Genomic DNA, 27,481 nt, shown 5'->3' with positions numbered 1-27,481 from the left:
GTGTGGATTGCACCCTCAGCAAGTTTGCAGATGACACTAAATTAGGAGGAGAGGTAGATATGCTGGAGGGTAGGGATAGGATACAGAGGGACCTAGACAAATTGGAGGATTGGGCCAAAAGAAATCTGATGAGGTTCAACAAGGACAAGTGCAGAGTCCTGCACTTAGGATGGAAGAATCCAATGCACCACTACAGACTAGGGACCGAATGGTTCGGCAGCAGTTCTGCAGAAAAGGACCTAGGGGTTACAGTGGACGAGAAGCTGGATGAGAGTCAACAGTGTGCCCTTGTTGCCAAGAAGGCCAATGGCATTTTGGGATGTATAAGTAGGGGCATTGCCAGGAGATCGAGGGACGTGATCATTCCCCTCTATTCAACACTGGTGAGGCCTCATCTGGAGTACTGTGTCCAGTTTTGGGCCCCACACTACAAGAAGGATGTGGAAAAATTGGAAAGAGTCCAGCGGAGGGCAACAAAAATGATTAGGGGACTGGAACACATGACTTATGAGGAGAGGCTGAGGGAACTGGGGATGTTTAGTCTACGGAAGAGAAGAATGAGGGGGGATTTGATAGCTGCTTTCAACTACCTGAAAGGGAGTTCCAAAGAGGGTGGCTCTAGACTGTTCTCAGTGGTAACAGATGACAGAACAAGGAGTAATGGTCTCAAGTCGCAGGGGGGAGATTTAGGTTGGATATTAGGAAAAACTTTTTCACTATGAGAGTGGTGAAACACTGGAATGCGTTACCTAGGGAGGTGGTGGAAACTCCTTCCTTAGAAGTTTTTAAGGTCAGGCTTGACAAAGCCCTGGCTGGAATGATTTAATTGGGGATCGGTCCTGCTTTGAGCAGGGCTTTGGACTAGATGGCCTCCTGAGGTCCCTTCCAACCCTGATATTCTATGATTCTATGATTAAACTGAGCGAGTGTATCTAATGGGGTTCTGCTGGGGTCACTCCTGGGTCTTGTACTATCCAATATTTTTATTAATGACTTGGATAATGGAGTGCAGAATATGCTTATAAAATTTGCGGATGACACCAAGATAGGAGTGGTAGCAAGCACTTTAAAGGACAGGTTGTAATTCAAAATGACTTTGACAAACTGGAGAACTGGTCTGAAATCAAAATGAAATTCAATAAAGGTAAGTAAAAAGTACTTCACTCAGGAAGGAAAAATAAAATTGAAAATGGGAAATTAAAAATGGGAAAGAACTAGCTCAGCGATAGTGCTGATTAAAAGGATCTGGGGGTTGGAGTGGATCACAAATTGAATATGAGTCAACGAGATGCAGTTGTGAAAAAGACTGATATTGTTCTGGGGTGTAAGACACAGGAGGTCACTGTCCTGATCTACTGGGGAAGCTTTGGCTGGAGTACTGTGTCCAATTGTGGGTGCCAAACTTTAGGAAAGATGTGAACAAATTGGAGACTCTCCAGAGAAGAAAGCAACAAAAATGTGAAAAGGTTTAGAAAACCTGACCTATGACAAAGGTTAAAAAAACTGGGCATGTTTACTCTTGAGAAAAGAAGAGTGAGGAAAGACCTGATAACCGTCTTCAAATATGTTAAAGGCTGTTATAAAGAGGATGGTGATCATATGTTGTCCATGTCCACTGAAGGTTGGACAAGGAGTAATGGGCTTAATCTGCAACAAGTGAGATTTAGGTTAGACATTTGGAAAACTTTCTAATTATAACAGTAGTTGAGCTCTGGAATAGGCCATATATGGAACTGAAACCTAAGATTTTACTAATACAATTGCACAAGAAGATTATTTGTTTTTAACATAAAACTGTTCTAGGTTTAAGAAAGGATCTAGTGAAATCAGCAATCACAGTGAAAGCTCAGAGTTGGAAATGATGCAGAAAACTACAACCACATCATCAACGCTTGCAGAAAGGAAACATTTGACCATTTAACCATCTAAGGCTATGTCTACACTGCAATCTTAAGTCGACCTATGTTAAGTCGACTTAGAGCCACCACATTAATTATTGCAGTGGCTGATGTCCATACTACTTTCCTGTCAGTGGTGCACGTCCTCTCTAGAAGTGCTTCCACCGACTGAAGAGGGGCAACGTGGGGGACTGAGGGCCCCTAGCTCTGCGCAGCAACCCACCAGGACCCCAGCTGCCTCCCGGCGCTTCTCACCTTCGCACTCCCAACCAGGAGCAGGGGGCAGTGGTGCAGGGCTTCTCACTTCTGAGAGAGATGTGTACCTGGAGTGCGGTAGCCTGCCGTGCTCCTGGCGGGTATTGGGGAGCTGGGACCCAGGTAGCAGCAGGGCTCCCAGTGTGGAGTGGAGAGCCCAGGTGGCAGCCCAAGCCAGGAGCCTGAGTGGCAGCCTGGCTTGGAGCAGAGAACCAGCAGCAACCCGGCTGTCAGTGTCTACACAGACATTGCATCTCCCTAAGTACACAGATATATGTCCTATGCCTCTCACTGAGGTGGGTTTATGATGTTGGCATACATAGGCAGCAGGTATAAGTGGTCAGAGAGGCTAAGCCTCCCCAAACAGCCAGCCTGCTGCCTTTGGAGTGCACCACCACTGAAAGGATGGGTGCCCCGGCTGTGGTCCCACCTGTGCTCCGCCCCAAGGCCCCGCTCGTCCTTTCCCCCTGAGGCTCTGCCTCTTCCTGTCCCCTCTCCGCCCACATGGGGACCTTGCTCAAGTGATGAGCAGCCGGCCAGCTCAGCTAGCTAGCTGGCCAGCCAGTGGGCGGGAAGGGGGAGGCCCAGGGGAGGAAGTGAAGAGGCATGAGCGGTGGGTGGGTGGGGCCAGGGAAGGGGGTGAAAAGGCATAAGCAGCAGGTGGGGGGCTGTGGAGGGGGTGAACAGGTGCGAGCGGAGAGGGGGCAGAGGCACGAGAAGCAGGCGGGAGTGGGCCGAGTGCGACCAGGGGGTGGAGGCTGAGAGGGGCAGGCCTCGGGGCGGGGCCCCGGTCTGAGCGTGCGCAGCTTCTCTGAATGGAGGAGTCACGCACTGCCCATTTTGGCATAGTAGGGGAGTTACATTAGGGGAGGAGCACTTCAGTGCGTGTACACCTCCAGTGTTTTGTCAACGAAAGCGGACTTTTGTCAACAAAACTGTGTAGTGTAGACAAGGCCTAAGAACCCTTTGGAAACACTGTTCATTTTATATACATTGCTGTCCTTTTAAAAATTACAGTGCTCGAATCTTTTGGTTATAGTAACATTGGATTCTTTTGTTCTCTTTTACACTGAGATGCCAGCATCACAGAAAACTATCACAATTAAATATTGTTAAACATTCCTCCTCCTGAGAGACAATGTGGTAATATCTTTTATTGGACCAACTTCTGTGGGTGAAACAGACAAGCATTTTCTTCTGAAGAGCTCTGTGAAGCTCAAAAGCTTCTCTTTCACCCACAGAAGTTGGTCCAATAAAAGATACTACTTCATCCACCTTGTCTCTTTAAAATCCTGGGACCAACATAGCAAGCACTCTTTTGAAAGAGATTGGTCTGAGCTGCAAAATTGGGATCTGAATTCAGATGCAAATTTCCCCATAAATTCAGGTATATTAATATCTAGGTTTTGGTGTGAACCGCTCTCTAATTATTGAAGAAACTATCACTATCAATCCTAAAAGTCAACTGAGAAAAGGAAGTAAAGAGGAGTTGCTTTGAGTATCTTCAGCTCCTACAGATCTCAGTGGGACTCAGCATCTTGTGAGAGGACTCAGCACTTTCCAGGACCAACCCCATAATCAGGAATTCTTTTAAAAAGATATTGGAACATCAAACTTAAAAGACACCTACAAAAATGAACAAAATCTATGCAACAATCCTAGCAAATTAAAGCACAAACTTTCTCACGTCCCTTCTGGGTAACTGCATACAGGATATCATGTAATGTCTGTTACACCCAATATAAAACAAAGAAAAGAAAATAGACAGTAGCAAAACATGAATATGCTAATGAAGGGAAATACAATGAGCATGGAACACAAAAACAATTGCAAACAAAGAGAATAATTTGAAAGACAGGTGAGTTCAAAGGGAGCCCTGGGCAGCTTCAGGGTTTAAACCAACATCTCTGATCTTTTTTTTCTCTTTAAAGTTATGGACCATGCTTGTTCACTCCTAACTTTGAACCTCTCTTTCACACCACATTATCTGATCTCCTTTACAGCCAGAATATCTCTAACTATTCCACTGACTGCTTTCCTGTCTGTTTCTAATTTCCTCTCCTCTGCTAAACATGTTTCTCTTCCCCTCTCATGTTCTTACTCTCCTTGCCCTTTGTACTTCTTTCATTACTACTGACTACCTGCTTCTTTGGAATACAAAGCTCTGTACTCTCATGATTCCAGTCTTATCTTTCCTAGCATTTCTTTTGGCTCTCACGGGCTGGCAAACTCTCTTTCCATTTTAATTCCATACCACAGGGTTCCGTTCCTGGTCCACTCCTCGTCTTCATTTGCACAGATTATAGTAGACAACTCATTGCTAGTTTTGCTTTTTGCTATCGTTTATATGCTGATAATACTAAAAATTCTTGTCTCTTTTCTCTCTTATTGGTACTTCTCTCCAATGTAACTGTACTTTTTTAAATTGCAAAGTGCCTTGGCTAAAGGAAGTTCTTCTGAAAACTAAACAGCAGTAGTAGCAGTTACTGGGGTAGAAAGTCTTTCATACTAGGTAGTTGATTTGATGATGACTGAAAGATACTACCATCCATTTGCTGTTGAGTAATATGAGCTGGGATCATGGGATGTATTAGCAGGAGTATTGTAAGCAAGACACGAGAAGTAATTCTTCCACTCTACTCTGCGCTGATTAGGCCTCAACTGGAGTAGTGTGTCCAATTCTGGGTGCCACATTTCAGGAAAGATGGGGACAAATTGGAGAAAGTCTAGAGAAGAGCAACAAAAATGATTAAAGGTCTAGAAAACATGATCTATGAGGGAAGATTGAAAAAATTGGGTTTGTTTAGTCGGGAGAAGAGAAGACTGAGAGGGGACATGATAACAGTCTTCAAGTACATAAAAGGTTGTTACAAAGAGGAGGGAGAAAAATTGTTCTTCTTAACCTCTGAGGATAGGACAAGAAGCAATGGGCTTAAATTGCAGCAAGGACGGTTTAGGTTGGACATTAGGAAAAACTTCCTAACTGTCAGGGTGGTTAAGCACTGGAATAAATTGCCTAGGGAGGTTGTGGAATCTTGATCACTGGGGATTTTTAAGAGCATGTTGGACAAACACCTGTCAGGGATGGTCTAGATAATACTTAGTCCTGCCTTGAGTGCAGGGGACTGGAATAGATGACCTCTCGAGGTCCCTTCCGGTTCTATGATTCTATGAGTGAAATGAGTTGGTAGGTTTGGTTTTTGTTGTGCAGAAATGTGTTTTTGTCAAAAATATGGCCACCAATGGTGCTCTTGCTTACATGCTTGGCAGAGAGGCGATGTATTGCACTGGGAAAAGGAATGAACCTTTTCAGCTGTGGACTATGTTAATGTGAACTAGGAATCTTTTAGCCTGCACCTGCAGCATCTACATGCAGGAGTTACAGTACTTTGGTGCCCACTGCTATTCACACCCCCATAGTCCAAACTGCAGGGCAGCACGGACAAGCCCTAGGTCTTCTCCAGGTCAGAGTTAAGAGACATGTAGGCGATGCATACAGGGAAACATGATTGCTGCTGGGTGTACTGCACCTATTCTGTGGATTTATAAGTGACTTAAATTTCCACTGCTGTCAATGCAGCATTTCTCATGGGAACTACGTTCCCTTTATATATGTTATTAAAGTCAAGTCTCCGACTGCATAAAGAAACCTGCTAGACAAGACCAGACAGCTACACAGTGCCAGAAGTTTGCCTAACAACACTACAAAATATAAACTAATTTACAACAATAGATAATCAGGTAAAACTAACTGAACAAACCCCTCAAATTAAAGAAACTCTGAAAATATAGAGACAAAGATAGAGTGAAAAATCAGACACAGCAACACAATAAGGATTTCACCAGCAGTCAAAGTGTCTTGAACACTTCCAGCCTCCAACTGAGTGCAACCATTAATGAACCATATGCATAATAAATGTAGCAATCAAGAGAAAGCAACAAAAAATGTGCATAATAGCAGCCAGTGCAATCAAGTGACACAGAAAGTGAGAAATAGCCAAATTGTGAACAGCCCCAGGAAAAGAAGCCAACACATGAGAGAGAAGGATGAAGTGAAAGACATTATAAAGCAACGCAACTGAAAAAATATTGAAGAGCTACAATCTGAAAAGTTCTGTTAAAAAAAATCCCAAGCAAATTCTGAAGCTCCATGTAGCTGCTGTGAAGTTCACGATCTTCCCTCACTGGTCAGTCACCTCTCTCTCGGCTTTCTTCACCAAGTTCAAACTTTGCCCTGATCTTGAAAGGCTCTTCACAAATCTCCTCTAGCTCAGCATTTCTAAACCAAGGGTCCGGGCCCCCGTGGGGGCCATGAGCAGGTTTCAGGGGGTCTGCCAAGCAAGGCCAGTGTTAGACTTGCTGGGGCCCAGGGCAGAAAGCCGCAGCTCCACCATGTGCCAAGCCCCGCCACCTGGGGCTGAAGCTGAAGCCTGAGCAACTTAGCTTCATGTGGGGCCCTGTGGCATGGGGCCACAGGCAATTGCCCTGCTTGCTACCCACTAATGCCAGCCCTGACTTTTATATGCAGAAAAACTGGAGGTATGTGAAGCTTTTATAGCATGTTCGGGGGAGGAGGCACTGGTGGTACGTGAAGCTTTTATAGCATGTTTGGGGGAGGAGTGTTCAGAAAGAGAAAGGTTGAGAACCCCTGCTCTAGCTTCATGGTACTGTTTCGTATCATAGCTTCTGATTTTCCCTCTTCTCCCATAGCCCCCACTCACTTCACTCTGCCAGCATCTCAGCGTCACCAGTCTGTCTCCTTTTCTCATCTCCATGCTTTCTTTCACACTGCCCTTTATACTGGCTTGGAACACCTACCCTTACATGAGGTAATAAGTAGAGCTGGGAGAATAACTCATTTTTCAGTTTGGTGGCCATTATCAAAAAGAAAAACAAATAAAAAAAATTCAGTTTGACCGGAACCCAAAAATTGGTGAAAAATTTTGGCAAATCAAAAAGTCTGTTTTGGGTCAAAAAATATTTATTTCTGGGCATTTTTAAGGCCTAGCTTTGCAAAATAACCAAAAGATATAGTGCTAATTGTGTCATAACTTTTAGGCCATTGGTTAGTGCACTCACTGGGGACACAGGAGACCCGCTATTCAAGTATTTTATACAAAGTGGCACAGCATCAACAGGAGAGATGGCGAGAGACCCAGGCCAGAATTGCCTGGTGATTAGGGCACTCTCTGGGAATGGGGAGACCTGGGATCAAATCCGTGCTCCTCAGCAAGAATTCAAACTTGGTCTTCCACAGCCCTGGTGTGACAGGCCAGTCCTCGCTTACAGACAGCCCCCCAACCTGAAGCAAATACTCACCAGAAACCACATACCACACAAAAAAAAAAAACACTAAATCAGGAGCCTATCCTTGCAACAAAGCCCGATGCCAACTCTGTCCACATATTTATTCAAGTGACCCCATCACAGGACCTAATCACATTAGCCATGCCATCAGGGGCTCGTTCACCTGCACATCTACCAATGTGATATATGCCATCATGTGCCAGCAATGCCCCTCTGCCATGTACATTGGCCAAACCGGACAGTCTCTATGCAAAAGAATAAATGGACACAAATCTGACATCAGGAATCATAACATTCAAAAACCAGCAGGAGAATATTTCAACCTCTGTGGCCACTCAGTAAAAGATTTAAGGGTGGCAATTTTGCAACAGAAAAGCTTCAAAAAGAGACTCCAACAAGAAACTGCTGGGCTTGAATTAATATGCAAACTAGATATCATTAACTTGGGTTTGAACAGAGACTGGGAGCGGCTGGGTCATTACACATATTGAATCTACTTCCTTAAGCTAAAAGAAAAGGAATACTTGTGGCATCTTAGAGACTAACCAATTTATTTGAGCATAAGCTTTCGTGAGCTGCAGCTCACTTCATCGGATGCATACTGTGGAAAGTATAGAAGATCTTTTATACACACAAAGCATGAAAAAATGGATGTTTATGACTACAAAAGACTGTTACTCTGAAACCTTCCTTAAACTAAGTATCCTCACACCTTCTTGTCAACTGTCTAAATGGGCCATCTTGATTATCGCTACAAAAGTTTTTTTCTTCTGCTGATAATAGCTCATCTTAACTAATTAGCCTCTCAGTTTGTATGGTAACTTCCAACTTATCTGTATGTATATATCTTACTATGTGTTCCATTCTATGCATCTGATACAGTGAGGTGTAGCTCATGAAAGCTTATGCTCTAATAAATTGTTAGTCTTTAAGGTGCCACAAGTACTCCTGTTCTTTTTGTGGATACAGACTAACACGGCTGCTACTCTGAAACCTGTCATTATAAGATCATGTGAATCTTTCTCAGCCAATCAAAAAGGTATACCAATAGTCCTACCCACTATCTTGAATTACTTCAAGTGAATTCCCTCAATTTTAGTTTCTGTTCTTCTTACACAATTTAAAACTTAGTGTTACTCAGAGCATTGTTGACACCCCTTCTATGACCCAAGTCAGTGTGTGACCTTTTTGTTTATTTTATTTTCATGCCGTTTTAACTTTTTTCAGTAATACATTTTCCATTCATTATCATGTGTTACATAATAATTTATTTAATTAATTAATTTTCAAATCTTTTTCTTGTCTACATTATGGAAGACATGCTTCAATGCAAAGAAATGGGTACCCAAATGCAACCCAGAATGGGATAGGTTTAAATTCTTCAAATATGGGGTGTTCCCCCCCCAAATTTCACATAATATCATGCATATCCTCTTCCAGATGTTTCTGTAATGTCTAACACATTGTTAGCTCACATAATCATGTGATTTGTTTCAAGCAACGGCTAGCCAGCCAATAGTTTTTTATTTCAAAACTAATAGTCACATCATAGAGCAATAAGGCAAAACTATTTTTTGGTCAAATGGCCCTGCCCCAGCCAAGTGGTGTTTGTCTGGCAATTTGAAGTTATTGTTTTATAATGGGAGGGTGCGGGGCAAGAAAATCTGGAGAACCCTGAGGGTTCCCCAGAATCTGTGTGTGTCAGTAAAAGTCAAACATCTGCCTGTTCTTTTTTCCTGTACTGCAATGGTGTCATAACATACAATCTCCATGCATGAAGACATGAACTTTAATAAAACATATACAGCACATCTGGGCCAGAGGTGACAAAGAGTAATTTAACCATTCTGTACAGCAGCTGAAGTACTCAATATATATTTTAATTAACCTCTGCAATTTGTTCAAGAGTGCAATATGTACTATTTGCTTGATTTATTAACTGGAAAAGAGGCTAAGAACAGAAAGTCAGTAAACTGGAATCTGAAAATTTACTCCTCTCTTAGCATTTTTCACAGAAGAATCCTTTACAGGTTTGAGGCTGAACGTAAAAATTTACACATCAATTGGCCCATGTTGAATAGCTTATACCATAGAAGCTTTTGCTGAGATTAAAATGCAGTAAAATCAAATGTAAATGTAAAATCCTATTACATTCCTTAAAGGGAGAAGACTAGTTATTTAAAATAATGTTTTAATGTGCCGCTATTAAATTTAATATTGTGTCTGCACAATTTACATACATTTAAATACTAACAATATTTATTTCTCAGAACTATTTATGAAATTTTAATAAAGTAGAATTTTCATTCTGTAAATTACAAATGCTGGGGCTTAAAAGATGCAATGTTAACATCCTATTAATGTCTCTGTCCCAAGCATTCTAGGTATTAATGCTGTTCTCTATTTAATTATAATTATTTGAAATTAAAATAAATGTACAGTTTAATATCCTGAGCCCTGTGATTTGCACACCAACATTCTACTCCTTCTCTCATTGAATATAATGGTAAAATTCCCATTTATTTCATTCAGAGCATGATGTGGCCCAAAGGCACTGATTCTCATACATGCTGAAACACTCACTACCCCTACTGATTTGCATATGTTCATCAATTCTGACCAGGCCCCAAAGGAAATATAGGCTGTCTCTGCGTGTAAAGAATGTCTGGTGAGAAGTGTGTGTTTATTGTACCAAGTTTGACAGATAAGACTGAACACCTCTCATTTCATCACTTACGTGCAACAGGTTTGAAAGACTCGACACCAAGGTAATACATGTTATTTGACTTGGCCTTTCCTCTTCCCCGGTGCAAGTAGTTTGCTGGGTAAGGGGGCTTTCAGAAGAGGCCTCAAAAGCCAAGATTTTCTCCCTGGTTGACTTGGACATCAATGATTCCATGGCATATTCTGTCAGCATATAGGTCTGCCCCAGTGTTCTTGGCCAAACTTTCCTCCTCTGCCACCACATGTTGTTTTGTAGAGAGATGTCTGCCAGCTGTGTACCTGGTTGCTCCCTTGTGCTGTCACAGACAGCTGTATTTCAGCTGCGGATTGACTCCTGTGTGCACTTAGAGCCAACTCTTCCAAACTGCTAACCATGGAAAAGTCCTTATTCACAAGAATAGCCCTACAGACTTCGGTGGGACTACTCCTTGGAGTAAGGACTACTCCCATGGGTAAGGGTTATTAGGGATAGCCCCATAGTTTGGAAAGCATTTTAATTTGAACTAGACTCAATCAAGTCTAGTTCACGGTCTTGGTCCATATCTTCAAAGTTCTCACAGGCTTGAGCCCAGGAGATCTAAAAGATTGCCTAAAATGCCTTGATGAGGACTGTGATTGACAACTGTACTCCTCAGGCACAAGAGAACTTTTTAACACAAGAATACAGCTCATCCCTGCAGGAGACAGAGCTTTCTCAGGGGCTGCTCTCAGACTAGCCTCACCACCTTCTACTGCAAGGGCAAGGCACACTTCTTTAGCCTTTCCTTATATAAACCCACCTTTTAAAAATAAACAAAAACAATCCTACCAAATCCAAACACGACAGTGCACACAGAGAGGGAGAGGCTGAGAGAAAAAATGAACCACATGTAACCAATATTGGTCACACTGCTTCATGCACTGCTGGAAGGTGCTCAGATACTACGGTGATGAGGGCATCATACATATAAAAGAACAGAATACAATAGAATAGATTTATGATACTTTTCTATAATGTCTGTCCACAAAGGAAGTTGTTTTTCTTTTAAAAAATGCCAGGATACATGCATGTAACTTAAAAAAACCTAATTTGGATATTTTATAGAAAAGTGAAGTTTAAAGACATTGGGTGAAATCTTGGCTTCATAAGTCAATGGAAAAACTCCAATTGACTTCAGTGGGGTAGGATTTCACCACGGTTTTCACCTCAGTAGCCACAGGACAATTTAAACAATAATTAGCAATTACATTTTGTTTTTGGAAGGTGTATGCCATCTGCCAGAGTTTATCAAAGAAACTGATGGTGTCAAACCTTCCACTGGTATAAACTGAGACAGAACACCCAATAACGATGAGAAAATATATTTTTTCCAAACAGAGCAGCTGTGTGTGTGCGCACGTGTGTGTTTAATTTAAATGTAACGTGAGACACAAAAATAAGAAAATAAAACCTAAATAAACTGATAAGCTGATGTTGTAGCTCAAACCTGATGTCTCAATAACTTGAAGAAGAAGAAACATGATATTCAGAGGAACTGAATTGTTGAGTGACAAAGGTAAAAAAACAAAGCAGATTTATATGGACATTTTTTATATTGACTGGCCAGCATATCTATGGGGATTTTATATGTTACAGGTAGTTAGTCACTTCTCTCTAATGCAGAGGTCTTCAATCTGTGGGGAGCGCCCCCCTAGGGGGATGTGGAGTAACATTCAGGGGGCGCAGCTGGGGCCTGGACCAGCCCCCAAAGGGGCCAGGGAGGGAATGGTGCCCAGCTCCACACTTGGTCCGGGCCCTGGTTGCCTGCCCCATGCCTGGGGCCCCGCCCCCGGCTGCAGCTGCATGCTCCTACCCCAAACTGTGGCCCCAGCATCGGCCCCCTCCAGGACCTATGGCCCCACTTCCGGCTCCGTGGGAAGGGTGCAGACAGGGGTAAGGTGGGTCACAAGGTAAAAAGTTTGGAGACCACTGCTCTGATGCAATACGAGTACACGTGGCATGACAGAGAATCCAAACCTGACTCCAACACGCTGCTGCAATAGCTACTTTCACCTTATCTCTCATACCTGCCTTGTCATGGATAAAGAAGTTAATAAATACTGTAAGATAATTATATGTGCATTAAGTGTAAAGAAAAAAAAAGATTTGCCATACTAGATTACAACAATGGTCTCAGTGGCTAGTACACGATCCTGCAAAACAAGATGAAACATTTCACTATATAAATATGAAGAGAGTAGGCTAGACCAGTGGTTAGGACAATTGCCAAAGACTTGGAAGACCTAGAGTCAATTCCCTGCTCCAGCATAGGCTTCCTGTGTGACCTTGGGCAAGTCACTTAGACTCTCTGTGCCTCACTCCCCTGCATGGAAAATAGGGATGATAGCACTTCTCTACTTCACAGAGCTGTTAGAATAAATACAGGGCTGCTAGAATAAAGATTGTGAGGGACTCAGACACAATGGTAATGGGGACCATAAATGATGGATAGATAGTTAGATACACACAATGCACCTGTCCACTTGTGACATCTTGGGATAAATAATTCTTTCCAATCCCTGCAGGCTACCCAGCAGAAAGGTTGATAACCTCCATTTCAACAATTTGACCAATCACATTTGACCAGTCAAATTCCCTAAAAGCAGTGGTATTCAGTCGCAAGCGCACTAGGGCAATGTTTATAATACAGTCAATATATTATTCTTCATGAGACTAAATGTGATTCACAAGAAACAACGTTTTGGGGAAAAAAAGCAATTTTGTGCATTTACCTGCGCCCATTATGAGTCCAGGTGCAGTGTCCTTGGTATGGACTGTTCCTGACACATATGGATTGTCTGCCCAGCGGAGATGGAGATGAAGATGGCAATCAGGCTTTAAGGATAAGAGGAAGAACACAGTATTTTACAAGCTGTTAACAGCAGTTCTGCTACTTTGGTAATTAATGCACAATCAGAAACTAGCATGCAGTGAGAACTGCCTTACAAAAACGGGGAAGTGACTGAATTTCACAAGGCAAGGTCCAGAATAAAATATTAGTGTGATGTATCTAGTGGGAACCAATTACCCTGGCTCTGTATATTTCCGTGGCCTTAAAACAAGGTCTGCAATTCAGACAGAGACAGTGTGAAACTATAGCACAAAATAACTTTGTGACAGAGTGACTGCTTGGATCTTTTGAAGAAGCAATAAAACGCACCAAAGATTTATTTGTTGTTGGTGGTTATCATCATCCCTGGTCTGCCTTTATGCATTTATCAGCTAAAAGAGAATTAGATTAAAAACAACTATTTCTAGTGAAACATCTTCTGTCATGAAAAAAAATCATTATATGAAAAATATTTTTAAATGATGTTTTTGGAGTGAGCTTGATCGTATCTCTGGTTAATTAACTTACTGCTTTCTGCTCTTTCCACAGTAGTACATGGAGCTCAATAGTCCTCCCACTAAAGTTAATGGGAGCAAGATCACACCCTAAGTGAGGACTGAGACCCTGATTCAAAGCCCATTGAAGTCAATGGGAGTCTTCCACTGATTTCAGTGGGCTTTGGATCAAGCCCTGTAGCATGAACCATGTATTGCTGTAGTTCAGTCTTCTGAAGTGAGTCAACATCTCCCTCAGTCTCAGTCTTTTATTCCTACTATGCAGAGAGGGATAAACATTAGTCTGTCCCCCTGACTACAGATGTATATTTTGCCCCCAATGCAGAGATCTAAGAGTCCAGTGGAGCAGAGAGCCTGGGAGAAAGACACAGGGGATCTGCTTGACAGTGCTGTCTCAATGAAAAATCCAAAATGTTGTGGGTAGCTGTGACATGTAAACTGTAATAACGTCCATTCACAAAAAGAAAAGGGGTTTTGACAGCTATTTGATTTACATTTCCAGGCAACTGTGTAACTCCCCCCTCACCCATAATAGGGTAATTGTATTTTAAGATAAAATAATACAAAGCAAAAACAGAAATAAAAGGTATTCATATTTTTAATCCTATTGATGAAGTGCTCTTATTCCCAGACAAGCTCCTTGCTGTGTAAAATAATTAATAATAAATGAGTGATTGCCTTGGATCAGGATGCATGGTAGGCAAATTAGAGCACACTTGTCCCATACAAGTCAAATTAAGCCCTAACATAAGAAGGTGCGATGCTGCAGATGGAACAAACAGAGATTAATTTGGCCCAATAACTTGTGAAGGTGCACGATTATAGAGAATACATACATCTACATCCAGTGTAAATTAGAGGAGAATATAGCTTGGTACTAGGTGCTTGAGATGATTTAACTACTGTTCACTTATTTATATATCAGCATATTCTATGAATAGTTCTTGTGCACACTGGACAAAACATAGGAGTCATTAAAAGGAACCACTTACAGGTTTGCAGTTAGTTGGTTTACCATTCATATCAGAGATTGGAGGGGTCAGATAGTCCCAGTCACGGCCTTTGTTGTAGGTTATTAGAGTTGTAACTTTCCCATCGATTTTTTGATTGGCCAAAAAGACTCCTTTAACGCCTCTGACCTGGAGCATAAAATTAAGAGGGTTAATGACCAGCCTGCAAACACTTCTTCAGCATAGATCATTCCTGGTTTAGAAGTTCCTTACAAACTCAATATTCCAGATACTTACTTACTCTTAAAAAGGGAAGAGAGTGGACATTTAAAAAAACTGCAACACTTGGTGCTTTTGGTTTCTGAACATATTTCAAGACATTAAGGGCGTGTCTATACTACAAACTCTTGCCAATGCAAGTTACGTTGGCATGAAGCTGCCACAGTTACTATATTGCTGGCACACGTGGCTCCTTGAGTCGTCACTGTGCATACTCACCAGCAGTGGTTGTGTCAATGCACACTGCAGTATCCCAATGTGCAACTCAGCACCATCCAGTGCACTCTCTTTTGGGAAGTTTTGGCAATCCATGGTGGGGCAGAACAAATCACGCAGGGGTGACTGAGAGCAAGGGGTCAACTTCCCAGCATGCAACTTTGTCCATCCAATAATGTCATCTATCTCCCATAATTTTCCCAAAATTTCACAAACCTGCACTGCCCTCCGCGCTGTCTGCCATCTCCGACAGAAGCATAGAGCCTGCACAGCTCTGTACTACTGTCATGAGCATTGCAAGCACAGGATGCATGATCCTCTGGTATGTGCAGAGCCACAAGAAGAACTGATTCAGCAAGAACTGTGATGATTTTGTGGAGGACAGACTGCTGCAGGACACAGCAAGAACCAATTCAAGTTTGTTGGTGTATTCACAGAGCAGCTGCAGATGGTGGAGCCTCACTTCTGGGCCTGAGGAATGAGCACTGAGTGATGGGATCGCATTGCAATGCAGTCTTGGGATGGCAAGCAGTGGCTGCAGAACTTTCAGATGTGCAAGGCCACACTCTTGGATTTGTATACCAAGCTTGTCCCAGCCCTTCAGTGCTAGAGCCCAGAATCACAGCTGCACTGACAGCACAGAAACAAGTGGCAATTGCACTGTGGAAGCTTGCAACACCAGATTGCTTACTGATCAGTGGGATAACATTTTGGAATTGTAAAATCCACTGTGGAGGCTGTTTTCATGCAGGTGTGCAGGGCCATTAATTGTCTCCTGCTACGTGAGACTAAGACTCTCAGGAATGTGCAGGAGATAGTAGAGGGATTTGCAGCTATGGGATTCTTGAAATGTGGTGGGGCAATAGATGTCATGCATATCCCCAAAAACCAACTTGCCACAGAGTACATCAACAGAAAAGTCTACTTTTCTATGGTTTTGCAAGTGTTTGTGGAACACTGGGGATGCTTCACCGACATTAGCGTTGGCTGGTCAGGGAAGGTGCATGACACGCACATCTTTAAGAACACAGGACTGTTCAGAAAGCTACAAATAGGGACCTTCTTTCCTGATCAGCAGATTACCACTGATGATGTGGAAATGCCAATAGTGGTCCTGGGGGATCCAGCCTACTCCTTGCTCCCCTGGCTCACGAAGCCATACACTGGTCACCTCAACACCATCAAGAAAATATTCAATTACAAATTCAGCAGGTGCATAAAAGCAGCTGAATGTGCTGTTGGCAGACTGAAGGGATGCTGACATTGTCTACTCACTAGATTGGACCTGCGTGAAAAAAACATCCCAATGGCTATAGCCATCGGTTGTGTCCTGCATAATATTTGTGAAGCAAGGGGGGAAAAGTTGCTGTGGGGGTTGAGCGCAGAGGTGGAGCAGCTGTCTGCTGAGTTTGAACAGCCACTACCAAAGGCTATTTGAAGAGCTCAACACAGACTGTACAGCTCAAGAAGGCTTTGAAAGGGCACTTGGACAGTGAGCCACAGTAAAGCACTGTGGTATACTGTGCTCAACCTGGTTCTGCTATTTTGGGGCCTGTTAGGAATTGTGTTGTGCTTGGTGTACATTTATGATTATTACACTGTGTTTGTCACGGATTCTATGAGATGTGCCACACTGTACAACAAGAAGTAAGTGGGTGCTTTCAGTACTGCTAGGCATTCTGCAGGATATATTGGGAACTAATGAAGACGAATTATTTTCCAGACAATAAAATGTTATTGAATAACCAAAACACTCCAAAAAAATTCTGTGCAAGTTAAATAGCAAATACATTACAAACGTAATAAATGTATGGAGCTTAAGAAGGGAGAAGAACATTCATGTCCATTTCAGCTACACATACAGCAACCATGATTCTCAGAGGTCAGTGCATGTGAAACTGTGGTAGTCCTTAATGTCCCCCTGTGTGGAGTTGATGGGGTATGACTAAAAGCCAGCCAAATAAATACAGCTATGCTATTTTACTCCAGCTCAGGGCTGACCCTCGACATTTGTTTAGTTTAGTTATTATGCGCTCCATCCTTCAATAGGAAGTGAGGGTGATTGGGTACTATAAGTAAAGACTATGGGGGCAAGCTAGATGAACAGAGCTATGTTCATTTAATTTCTTGGATTTTATATTTGTCTTTTGTTCTTTTAAAATGTCTATGAAAACTTTTCCAATAAAAATTCATAGTAAAAGGAAAAGAAAGAAAGAGATCAATGTGCAGCAAACTACTGTGGCTCTTTTGGGTAATGCTGATCACTAATCTGGCTCCTGAACCATTGATTTCTGACACAATCCCACAATCAGGAAAGAAGGCCATACTGGTTAAAAAACCCAAATTGATTTAGCAGGGAAGCAACGGCAGTTTAAAACAAAACAAAACAAAACAAAAAAACAATATTTAACAAAAGAAAGGGAAAGTTGATAGTAATGAATATAAATCAGAAGTTAGGAATTGCAGAAAATTGCTAGGGGAAGCCTACGGACACAAGGAGAAATCTATGGCCAGCAGAATTAAGGAAAATAAGGAGTTTTTAAATGTATTAGGAACAAAACAAATCTTAACTATGGTACTGGTGGAAATGATAGAATTATCAATAATAATTGCAAAAAAGGCAGAAGTATTCAATAAATATTTCTGTTCTGTATTTGGAGGAAAACAGATGATATGGTCTCATCATGTGATGTTGACAACCCTCCACTAGTATCTCAGGAGGATGTTAAACAGCAGCTACTAAAATCAGACATTTTTCAATCAGCAGGTCTGGATAACTTACATTCAAGAGTTTTAAAAGAGCTAGCTAATGAGCTTGCTGGACTATTAATGTTGATTTTAAGTAAGTCTTGCAGTACTGGAGAACTTCCAGAAGACTGGAAGAAAGCTAATGTTGTGCCAATTTTTAAAAAGGGTAAATGGGATGGCACAGGTCATTACAGGTCTGTTAGCTTGACACTGATCCCAGGTAAGAAAATGGAGGGGCTGATAAGAGATTTGATTAATAAAGAATTAAAGAAGGGTATTGTAATTAATGCAACAACATGGATTTATGGAAAACAGAGCCTCTCAAACTAACTTGATACTTTTTTTTAAGAGATTACAAGTTTAGTTGATAATGGTAATGTGTTGACATAATATACTGGTACTTAGATTTCTGTAAGGCATTTGACTTGGTACTGCACGATATTTTGATAAAAAAATCTAGAACGATATAAAATAAAATTATATGAAATGTAATTGTAAACATGGAATCATTATAGAGTGGGTGTGTTTTCAATAGGGTCTGGCAGGAGTCAATTCTTGGCCCTATGCTATTTAACAATTTTATCAATGATCTGGAAGAAAACATAAAAACATTACTGATAAAGTTTGCAGCTGACACAAAAATTGGGGGAGTGGTAAATAATGAAGACGAGCGGTTACTGAATCAGAGTGATTTGGATCACTGGGCGGAAGCAAACAATACGTATGTTAATACGGCTAAATGTAAACGTATACATCTAGGAAAAAGGAAAGTATGCCATGGGGAATTCTATCCTGGGCAGCAGCAACTCTGAAAAAGATATGAGGGTTGCAGTGAATAATCAGCTGAATAGATGCTCCCGGTCTGACACCGTGACCAAAAAGAGCTAATGCCATCCTGGGATGCATGAGCAAGAGAATCTTGAGTAGGAGTAGAGAGGTTATTTTTCCTGTATATTTGGCACTGTGATGGCTGCTGGAATAGTGTGTCCCTTTCTTGTGTCAGCTACGCAAGAAAAATGTTGATAATTGGAGAGGTTCAGAGAAGAGCCATGAGCATAATTAAAGTATTAGAAAACATGCCTTACAGGAGTAAACTCAAAGAGCTCAATCTATTTATCTTAACAAAGAGAAGATTAAGGGGTGACTTGATTACGTACCCATGTGGGGAATAAATATTTAATAATGAGCATTTCAGTGTAGCAGAGAAAAGTATAACACGTAGACAAACTCAGACTGGAAATAAAGTGCACATTTTAAAGTGAGAATAATTAGCTTCTGAAACAATTTATCAAGGGTTGGGATTCTCCGTCACTGACAATTTTAAAATCAAGATTGGATGTTTCTCTAAAAGATCTGCTCTAGGACTTATTTTGGGGAAGTTCTATGACCTGTGGTATATAGGAGGTCAGACCAGATGATCATAATGATCCCTTCTGGTATCTATGCTCTCAGAACCTGCTCAGAGGAACCTGGCCCAGAATCTAATGGAAGTACAACAGGACCAGAATGTTACTTTTTGGGGAGTAGGGTGTATGGAGGGACACAGATGTGCTAAAGGAAGAAGAAGAAGCGATGCAAGGAGAGTTCCTGTGTGTGGCAAGAGAGACTTTTAAAACTGAGAGCTTGCCCTGTGATTTTGGGATCACATTCTTTAAAGTTTTCATCAAGAAGAAAAACACTTTGCCAGATTAAATGCCATTCCCTGTATTCAGGCCCAAATGTTCTCTCCCTCTCTCCAGCAGACTTGTGAATTTATTACAGCTTTGTACTTGAATAAGTGTCATCAGCTCTTGGTACAATCAGGAATGGCTAGTTTTCACTGAGATTGTTATTCTGCATACTCTTTCATCCCTCTCAATCTGTAATATTTAAGAGTATATTTGCCCTCATTCCAAACTCCCTCTGATATTAACATTAATGAGAGCTCTGCCTGCAGACTTATGGGACAGCAGACCTGTTAACATGGTATAGATTTGATACTAATTATTATTTTATTACTGATAATTTGCATGGTGATAGACTACCCAGGATTGATCCAAAGCCCACAGACAGGAAAGATCACCCAGCGGCTAAAGTGTTAGCATGAGAATTGAGAGATGTGGGTTCAATGCCCTGCTTTGCTACAGACCTGCTAGGGGCCAGTCACTTAGGCTCTTTCTCTCTGTGTCTCAGTTCCACATCTGTAAAATGGGGATATTTGTCCTTCCTCTCCTAGCAAGGATGTTGTGAGGATAAATACATAAAAAGATTGTGAAGTGCTCAGATAGTTTGGTGATGGGAGTCATATGAGGCCTGATTTTCAAGCTCTCAGGGCCTAGCAGCTCCCATAGAGGAACCTAAATAAATGACCATGTTTTCAAGAGAGTTCAGCTCCTGTTCAGGCATCTAGGTGAAGCAGCACATTTTCAACAGCACTCAGCAGCCAACAGCTCCTATTGTTCGGCAGTCATTCTCTTCTTATGGCTAGACAGTATGATACGTACTAACTACCATAGATCTGTTCTGTAGTAACTATTGCAGAACTTTTCTGTGCCATTTTACTATGAAGGGGGAGCATACAGAGGGTGCCTCAGCATTTGCAACATACAGTGTGTGTAGTTACCACCTGATGGACAACTGTGCAAATATTACAAACACTCAGCTGAAATCAATGGGGCCAAGTCTCATGATTGGGGAATAAATGTATGAGTAAGGCCTGCAGTTTGGGGTATTAAATAAGCAATTGCTAGCACAATAGGAGTATGCTGTAAATCAAGTGTCCAATGCTGTGACCTTTACTTATGAGTATTCCCACTCTTTTCATGAAACATGATATCAACATGCTTGTTTTGCAGTGATCTCTGTGCTAAGCTTGCAGCTGGTTCACTTTGGCAGCATTTGGTACAGTATTTCAAGACCATACTGACTTTGAATCGATGCTCACTGCTTCTTTCTTTCTTTTCAACATATATTTTAGAGGTTAGTCCCTGCACACGTATGCAACAAGAGAAGAAAAGATGTACTGTACAAAAGAGATAAAGGATATAACGGAAAATGAATGCAGACAGGGGAAAATCTCTAAAAGACTATAAAGCAGATGCACATGTAAAGGATGAAATGAGGCCAGTGGAAGATACTCAAGACAAACTGTGCAAATTTCAAGCAGAATTATACATTAGTTGAAAGAGAAATTCTTAATCCATTGAGGGTTGTCTGTGTTTCGAGTTGAAGATTTTTTTTCCAAGACACTTCTATTGAAACACTCTGCAAGATATCCCAAGTCAGAAAAAAACTCAAAATCACAACTGCCGAGCAATCCCTAAAGCCTTATTTTTATTAACTACTTTGCACAGTGTAAGTCAACACAAAAAAACCCTTGTAGATATTATTGCTCATCACATTCTAGTAGAGAAAACAAACACTAATTGTATTTCACCATATTGCAGAAATGATCTGCAAGTTTTAAACTTTCTACATGTAGGCAGAGAAATTTGTCCATGTACAGTGCAGCTCTTTTCTGAAAATTGACTACGTAAGAATGGCATTGTAAGGTTCCATGTTTATTGTGTCTCAATCATTCCTTATTAAATATGCTCCATTATAAGTAATTTTTAAAGCCAGCTCTACAGACTAAATCTGGAATTTGCAAATAATCTAGGATCTCTTCTTTTTGTGCATCACCAATAATAGAGATATTGCCCCAGTGACACTTTTGCAACTCCTGAACCTCAGTGGGCTTGCACAGGTGAAACTGAACGGACTTTAGTAAACAATACTCAAGATCAGTAGCCCCAAACCTTTTCTATACTGGCAATTCCTTAGTAATAAGGGAACAGCAGAGTGGTTGTGACCCCTTAACACCTCTTTGTGGCCTCCAGTTGAGAACCCATGCTCTAGAAGATGCCGGAGGAGACGAGAACCCAGCTTCTTTCCTCTTAGCTGTGCTGGCTCTGCCTAGCTAACAGGAGCAAAAAAGCAGCAAAAACATATTTTGTCATTAAAATCAGCACATGGGATTACACAAGAGGAAGAAGGTGGCCTTTTTCCATACCCTCCGTTCCCTGCAGAACCCCCCTACAGTCATCAGTGCTTGAATTGGGAGGGCGGTAATTATGTCACACCTCCTTGTCCCACTGCAGTCTATTGAAAAAGAGGGAGTTATATAAAGGTGGAGGAGATTAGAAAAATTTGGAGCAAGCCATCATTTCCCCCCTCCAATTACAATACTAGAGAGAATCATTTAACTCCTTCCTAACCCTACTTGCCAGGCTAAGGAGTATTGCGAATCCTTTGCAAAGAAGTCTTGTGCATTTAGTAAGAATATTTTTTAAAGCTCCAGAGGAAGCAGACTATTAAATTCAAGTGTTGTCATTACCATCTTTCTGAACAAGAGAACTGATGGCAATTTTTCCCTAAACTGCTATTTTTCCTTTTTTCTTTAGCCAACTGCTGCAGGTTTAAAATACAGAGTTGAGTATTTGCAAAGATGGCTCCTCTCACAGCAGCGCCTCTAGGGAAAAAATACCTACAGAAAGCAAGAGGATTTGTAGTCTGACTCAAATCTAATGTTGTTGGCTCTTCATTTGTTGAGGTCAACATGTTAAAGACCCAGTACTAGGCTCGTACAATTGCTATTGGTCTGAGACCCTATTGGCTAAAAGGCTTGCTGGTTAAAAAAAAAAAAAAGTATGTAAGCAAAATTCAATGAATGGACTTACATAGTATCTGATAATTACATTCATTGGTTTCTCAGACAAAGCAGCCAGCATCTGAAATGCTGACAAACTGTAAAACAAATGTAAGGCCAAAAAGAGTATTGTTGTATTGCCTAGAAGCTAAATTTTGTTACATAAGACAGTTTCATAGCTGTTTATATTCCTCCTTCCACAATAAACTAGTGCTAACTGAATCTTACTGCTTGACTCTTCAGTACTTGAAATAACACCAGATCCAATATTTGAAGAAAGTGAAAAATACTAAACTTGTTCCTGCACATCCGTGGAAACCGTGTCTTTATAAAACGACCAACACTTTAGGAGGAAGAGGATAGAGAGGGAGAATTAGAGTAATACAATACTCCCTTCTCATCACTCTAGAAAATTGGGGAGAATGTTATCACTATAAAATTAATTACATTCATAATTAGAGTTGCTGACAACATAAAGTAGGAGAGACAAGGGAAGAGACAGAAAGCAACAAAGTTCTAATATTTGCACAGCACCCTACCTCCAGAATATCTATCAGGACATTCTCTTCTGGCTGCTTAGTGCTCCTGACGTTCTCTAGTAAAATGGAGTAGTATACACCCTGTGGGTCAGACTGGTACAGGTTATACGTGTCTGTCTGGTACCATTCTTGAACAGCCACAAATACTTGGTTTTCATCTGTACTGATAATCTGTAAATCCTGCAGAAAAAGAAATAAGATACAAGATGAATCATAATTGGCAATTAAAAAAAAGATACTATTGTGCCTACATGACAAAAAACAAACTAGTCATGAGAGTCAAGTGCCAGAGAAAACAGATACACCTTAAAGATCCCTGACTCTGAGCTCTCTCAGCCTAGGTACTAGGAAATCTACTATATCCTATCTCTCTCAGATTATGGGATATAGAATTTTCACCTAGAATTTGGAATCCAAACCGCTTATTAATGCCTGAAGGAGGTGCTTTTGTTTCTTATTAGAAATGAGTTGGAGTTCTTAAACCAATTACTAGTCAACAGGTTTCTGCATCACAAAACCTCCACCAATATTCACATTTGCAGCAGAGATGCCTAAGACTGAGGGGACACAGAATGTGAATTACTTGTGAATTACAAGAAATAGACAAAAGTCCATGACATCTTCTTAAGATCTAAAATAGGATGAAATGCAACCACCAAATAGGACAGAGATATATTACAAAAGGACCTAGAGAATGAGAAAAACTCTTTGTGGCAGAGACCATGTCTTCCTATGTGTTTGCAGAGCACTGAGCCCAGCAGGGCCACTGAGTGTTATTGTAATATACATATTAAATAATAACAACAACATTCTGCATTCATTCCTCAATAATTTCATGCTTTGCTTATTTCAATAGCCTCTTTACTGGACTCCCTGTTTCCTCTCTCCATCCTCTGCAGGGAAACATGCAGGCTAATACATCTTGAGGAAAATAGTCCAATACACAAATACTCAATCAGAGGAAGAAATCAGGAAGTAGCAATGCTGAAATAGACAGTAATAGTGGACAGAAAATTGGACCTGTGTTTGCAATAGGATATGGCAGCAAAAAGGCCAATGCAATTTTGGGCTGCATACACAGAAGCATCATATCAGGGGAGAGAGATTATTACCCCTTTCCACGAACTTGGTTGCAATAACCACCGGGCATCTTGTATTCAGTTCTGGTCACCTTATTAATGGAAAAACACTGACAACCTAGAAGGAATTCTGAGAAGAGCTTCCAAAAACAGATAGGTGGCAGGAGGGAATGACATCTGAGTAAATATGTAACAAACAACTTTATTACTTTTCTATTTCTTTACATAGAAGTAACAAGAGTTGACTAGGTGCAGAAGAAGAGGTGACTACATATAGGAGTGATTACACTGCACAGCGAGCACCTCTTTGAAAAGTATATATAATGAAAAGCTAGACAAAAACATTTTTGTATATAAAAGGAGTTAACCTCAATGTCTCGTTGAATCAAATTCACCACTCCAAATTATTTTTAAAATGTCACGGATACATCTGCCAAAACAAATGAACCTGTGGTTGAGTCTCTGTTGTAGATAAAATCTCCCACATGTGGTTGATCTGAAAGCCATTCTCCAAAGCATTGCAAGTAAAACTTGTATTGAATCTGAAGTAGCTTTTTTTTTTTTTAGAATCCCATTAATGGAACTCTGCTGTCTTAAATTGCCAGCACTATTCATAAATAGGCAAGAGGATGGGTATGCAACATCTGGTAGTTCACCATAACCCATGACGAACACCATATTTGCCTTCCCTGACACAACCTGAGAATGGTTATGCTGCCAATCCAATTAACAGGGATAGAGGGGGAGGAGAAATAAATTACTAAAGAGTACAGGAATAAAGAGTTTGAAAGGGTATCCATTAGTGAAAAGTTCTAAAACCCCTTAAATTGTTGTCATAGCTATTAGCAGCCCTTCAGCAGAAGTCTTAAGAGCATTATTATAGTAAAATGTTTATAACGTGTCATAAACATACACAATGCTTTACAGAACACAGATAAGACATGTTCCTTGCCCCAAGTGATTAGAATCTAAATAAAGTGAGAAAAGCAAACGCAGGATGAAACATAGGACAACAGTGCAAAAGAGGGTGTTTCTGAGCACTACTATCGATCAGAATGTGGGAGGAGGGATTACTTAGAGATGTGGGGTTTACGCACAAATTTAAAGGAGAAAAGATAAAGTGATTTTCAGATAAACTGTGAGACTGGTACCAGACACAGGGGGAACAAAGCTGGGAATGGGAGATGTGACTAATCTGATTCTCATCTCACATCAGTTTTACCCTGATGTAGCTGCATAGACATCCATGAAGTTATTCCTGATATGCATTGATGTAAATAAGGGAAAAATCCAACAGTAAGGAGAAAAGGCAAGAGGCCTGGGAAGAGGTAAGTAAGAGCAGAGAAGTAGATGGATGCAAGAATAGATGTGATTTTGTGTCTCAAGATGAGGCATTTGAATTTTGTGTGTTAGGAGATGGGAAATCAATGGAAGTTCAGGAGGAGCTAACATGACTGGAGGAGTGAGAGAAGAAGACGACTTTAACAAAGGATTTTTGGACAGACTGGCAGGGGACAGCTGGAAGGCAAGAAGGCCAGACTAGAGGAGTTTATATTAATTAGTATGTTTCACTAACTCTTCTCTTCCAATTGCAACTATCAATAGTAAGAAAGTGGAGTGTGTACTCATCCTGTTCAAGACATCAGTTGCTACTTTTTATGTGTCTGGCAGGAATTAGAATGCTGGTATTAACAGATTTCAGAGTTGCAGCCGTGTTAGTCTGTATTAACAGAGGGTAACCAAATGTGCCTTTCACCCTTCTCGGGCACAGTCTGTTCCATTCAGGTTTTACACTGAAGATTTTTATTTTTCAGTTCAGGATTACTGATATTTTTTCAGCATAATCTATTTCAATATATTTCCCCAACGATTTACAACCCCATTACTTGGTTATACTGCCTTCCAACAGTTCCGAGGAACATCATCTGGCCAAATGTTGCTAATATAACTCTGAGGAAATTAACGGAAGTAAGGAAAGATGCAAGTTTCATACCTGGTTTTAAAACATCTTTTAAACTTCTGAATGGTACATGGGTTGTGCAAACCAAACTAAAAGAAAGTTACAAATAATCCCCCCTCCTGTTCCCTTGCCTTGCTCATATTACCATCTTCCACTATTAGAGCTAAGCTGAAGAAATGGTCATCAAGGATAAAAGCTTAACCGACTTAGGGCCCAGTTTTGTAAGTTGCTAAGATGAAGTGAGCTGTAGCTCACGAAAGCTTATGCTCAAATAAATTGGTTAGTCTGTAAGGTGCCACAAGTACTCCTGTTCTTTCTGCGAATACAGACTAACATGGCTGCTACTCTGAAACCTGTGAGTTCCAATTGACTACAGTGGGTGCTCAGCACTTCACAGGAGACATTTAGCACTTTGCAAGATTGGGCCCTTAGCAAATGTGTTGCTAGGCAGGACTTCCTGTCAGTAGGGAAAGGTTTAACTAATAAGATATTATGTGTGAGAGAAAATATCTTGTTCCAAAGAAGGCAGTTTTTATTGCTATATCTAATTCATTGCCTGCAGCCACACTGTGTCATGCTGTGATCTCAGCAGATCCTGTAAGCTATGCATTCATTCCTCCCTTCTGTAGGCTATTCAAAGCCATGCTGCCCTCTTAATTTGCCATTAACCTTCCTACCTGCACATTATTTATTTGATGTAATTGGCTCAGGGCCCTTCAGCTGACTTGAAAAGTCCTCAAGAACCTGGAATCCTCCTACTGTCTCAAGTCAGGTTTTGGTGTACTTTCTAGCATATTTACTGTGCTCATGTAACATTTGACCACTAGTACCTTCATTTCCATATTCAAATTATAGAGCTGCTCATTTGGGCCCCTTGCGGCAGAACTGATCTTCCTTGCAGCTAAAATGATCTTCCCTGCTTGCTTCTCCAAGCTTGTCATCCCTTCTAATGTAATTTCTCCACTTGCTTCCTATCTTGCACATCATTTCCACTCCTGCTCTCATCAGTACTTGCAACACCTTGGTTCCATCAGTCAATCCCGCCTCACACTCCATTCAGTTCCTTCCTTCGGCATTGGTGAGGCCTCATCTGGAGTACTGTGTCCAGTTTTGGGCCCTACACTACAAGAAGGATGTGGAAAAATTGGAAAGAGTCCAGTGGAGGGCAACAAAAATTATTAGGAGGCTGGAGCACATGATTTATGAGGAGAGGCTGAGGGAACTGGGATTATTTAGTCTGCAGAAGAGAAGAATGAGGGGGGATTTGATAGCTGCTTTCAACTACCTGAAAGGGGGTTCCAAAGAGGATGGATCTAGGCTGTTCTCAGTGGTAGCAGATGACAGAACAAGGAGTAATGGTCTCAAGTTGCAGTGGGGGAGGTTTAGGTTGGATGTTAGGAAATACTTTTCCACTAGGAGGGTGGTGAAGCACTGGAATGGGTTACCTCGGGAGGTGGTGGAATCTCCTTCCTTAGAGGTTTTTAAGGTCAGGCTTG

General features: G+C 41.2%; 1 protein-coding gene across 1 annotated transcript in view; it reads right to left on the bottom strand.

Moving 5' to 3' along the window:
• Positions 1 to 27,481, bottom strand: part of SORCS2 (sortilin related VPS10 domain containing receptor 2) — an 838,677-nt gene that overhangs the window by 75,160 nt on the left and 736,036 nt on the right. Inside the window, exons 9-11 of the mRNA XM_077814654.1 lie at positions 22,947 to 23,126; positions 14,541 to 14,687; positions 12,936 to 13,038 (exon numbers count right to left, since the gene is read on the bottom strand). Coding sequence (XP_077670780.1) covers positions 12,936 to 13,038; positions 14,541 to 14,687; positions 22,947 to 23,126 — 430 coding nt within the window. The remainder of the gene's footprint in view (positions 1 to 12,935; positions 13,039 to 14,540; positions 14,688 to 22,946; positions 23,127 to 27,481) is intronic.

Source organism: Eretmochelys imbricata, chromosome 4 (genome assembly GCF_965152235.1).
Source record: "Eretmochelys imbricata isolate rEreImb1 chromosome 4, rEreImb1.hap1, whole genome shotgun sequence".
In the NCBI taxonomy this organism is placed as follows: domain Eukaryota; kingdom Metazoa; phylum Chordata; order Testudines; family Cheloniidae; genus Eretmochelys; species Eretmochelys imbricata.
This window is presented reverse-complemented; position numbering and strand designations above follow the sequence as displayed.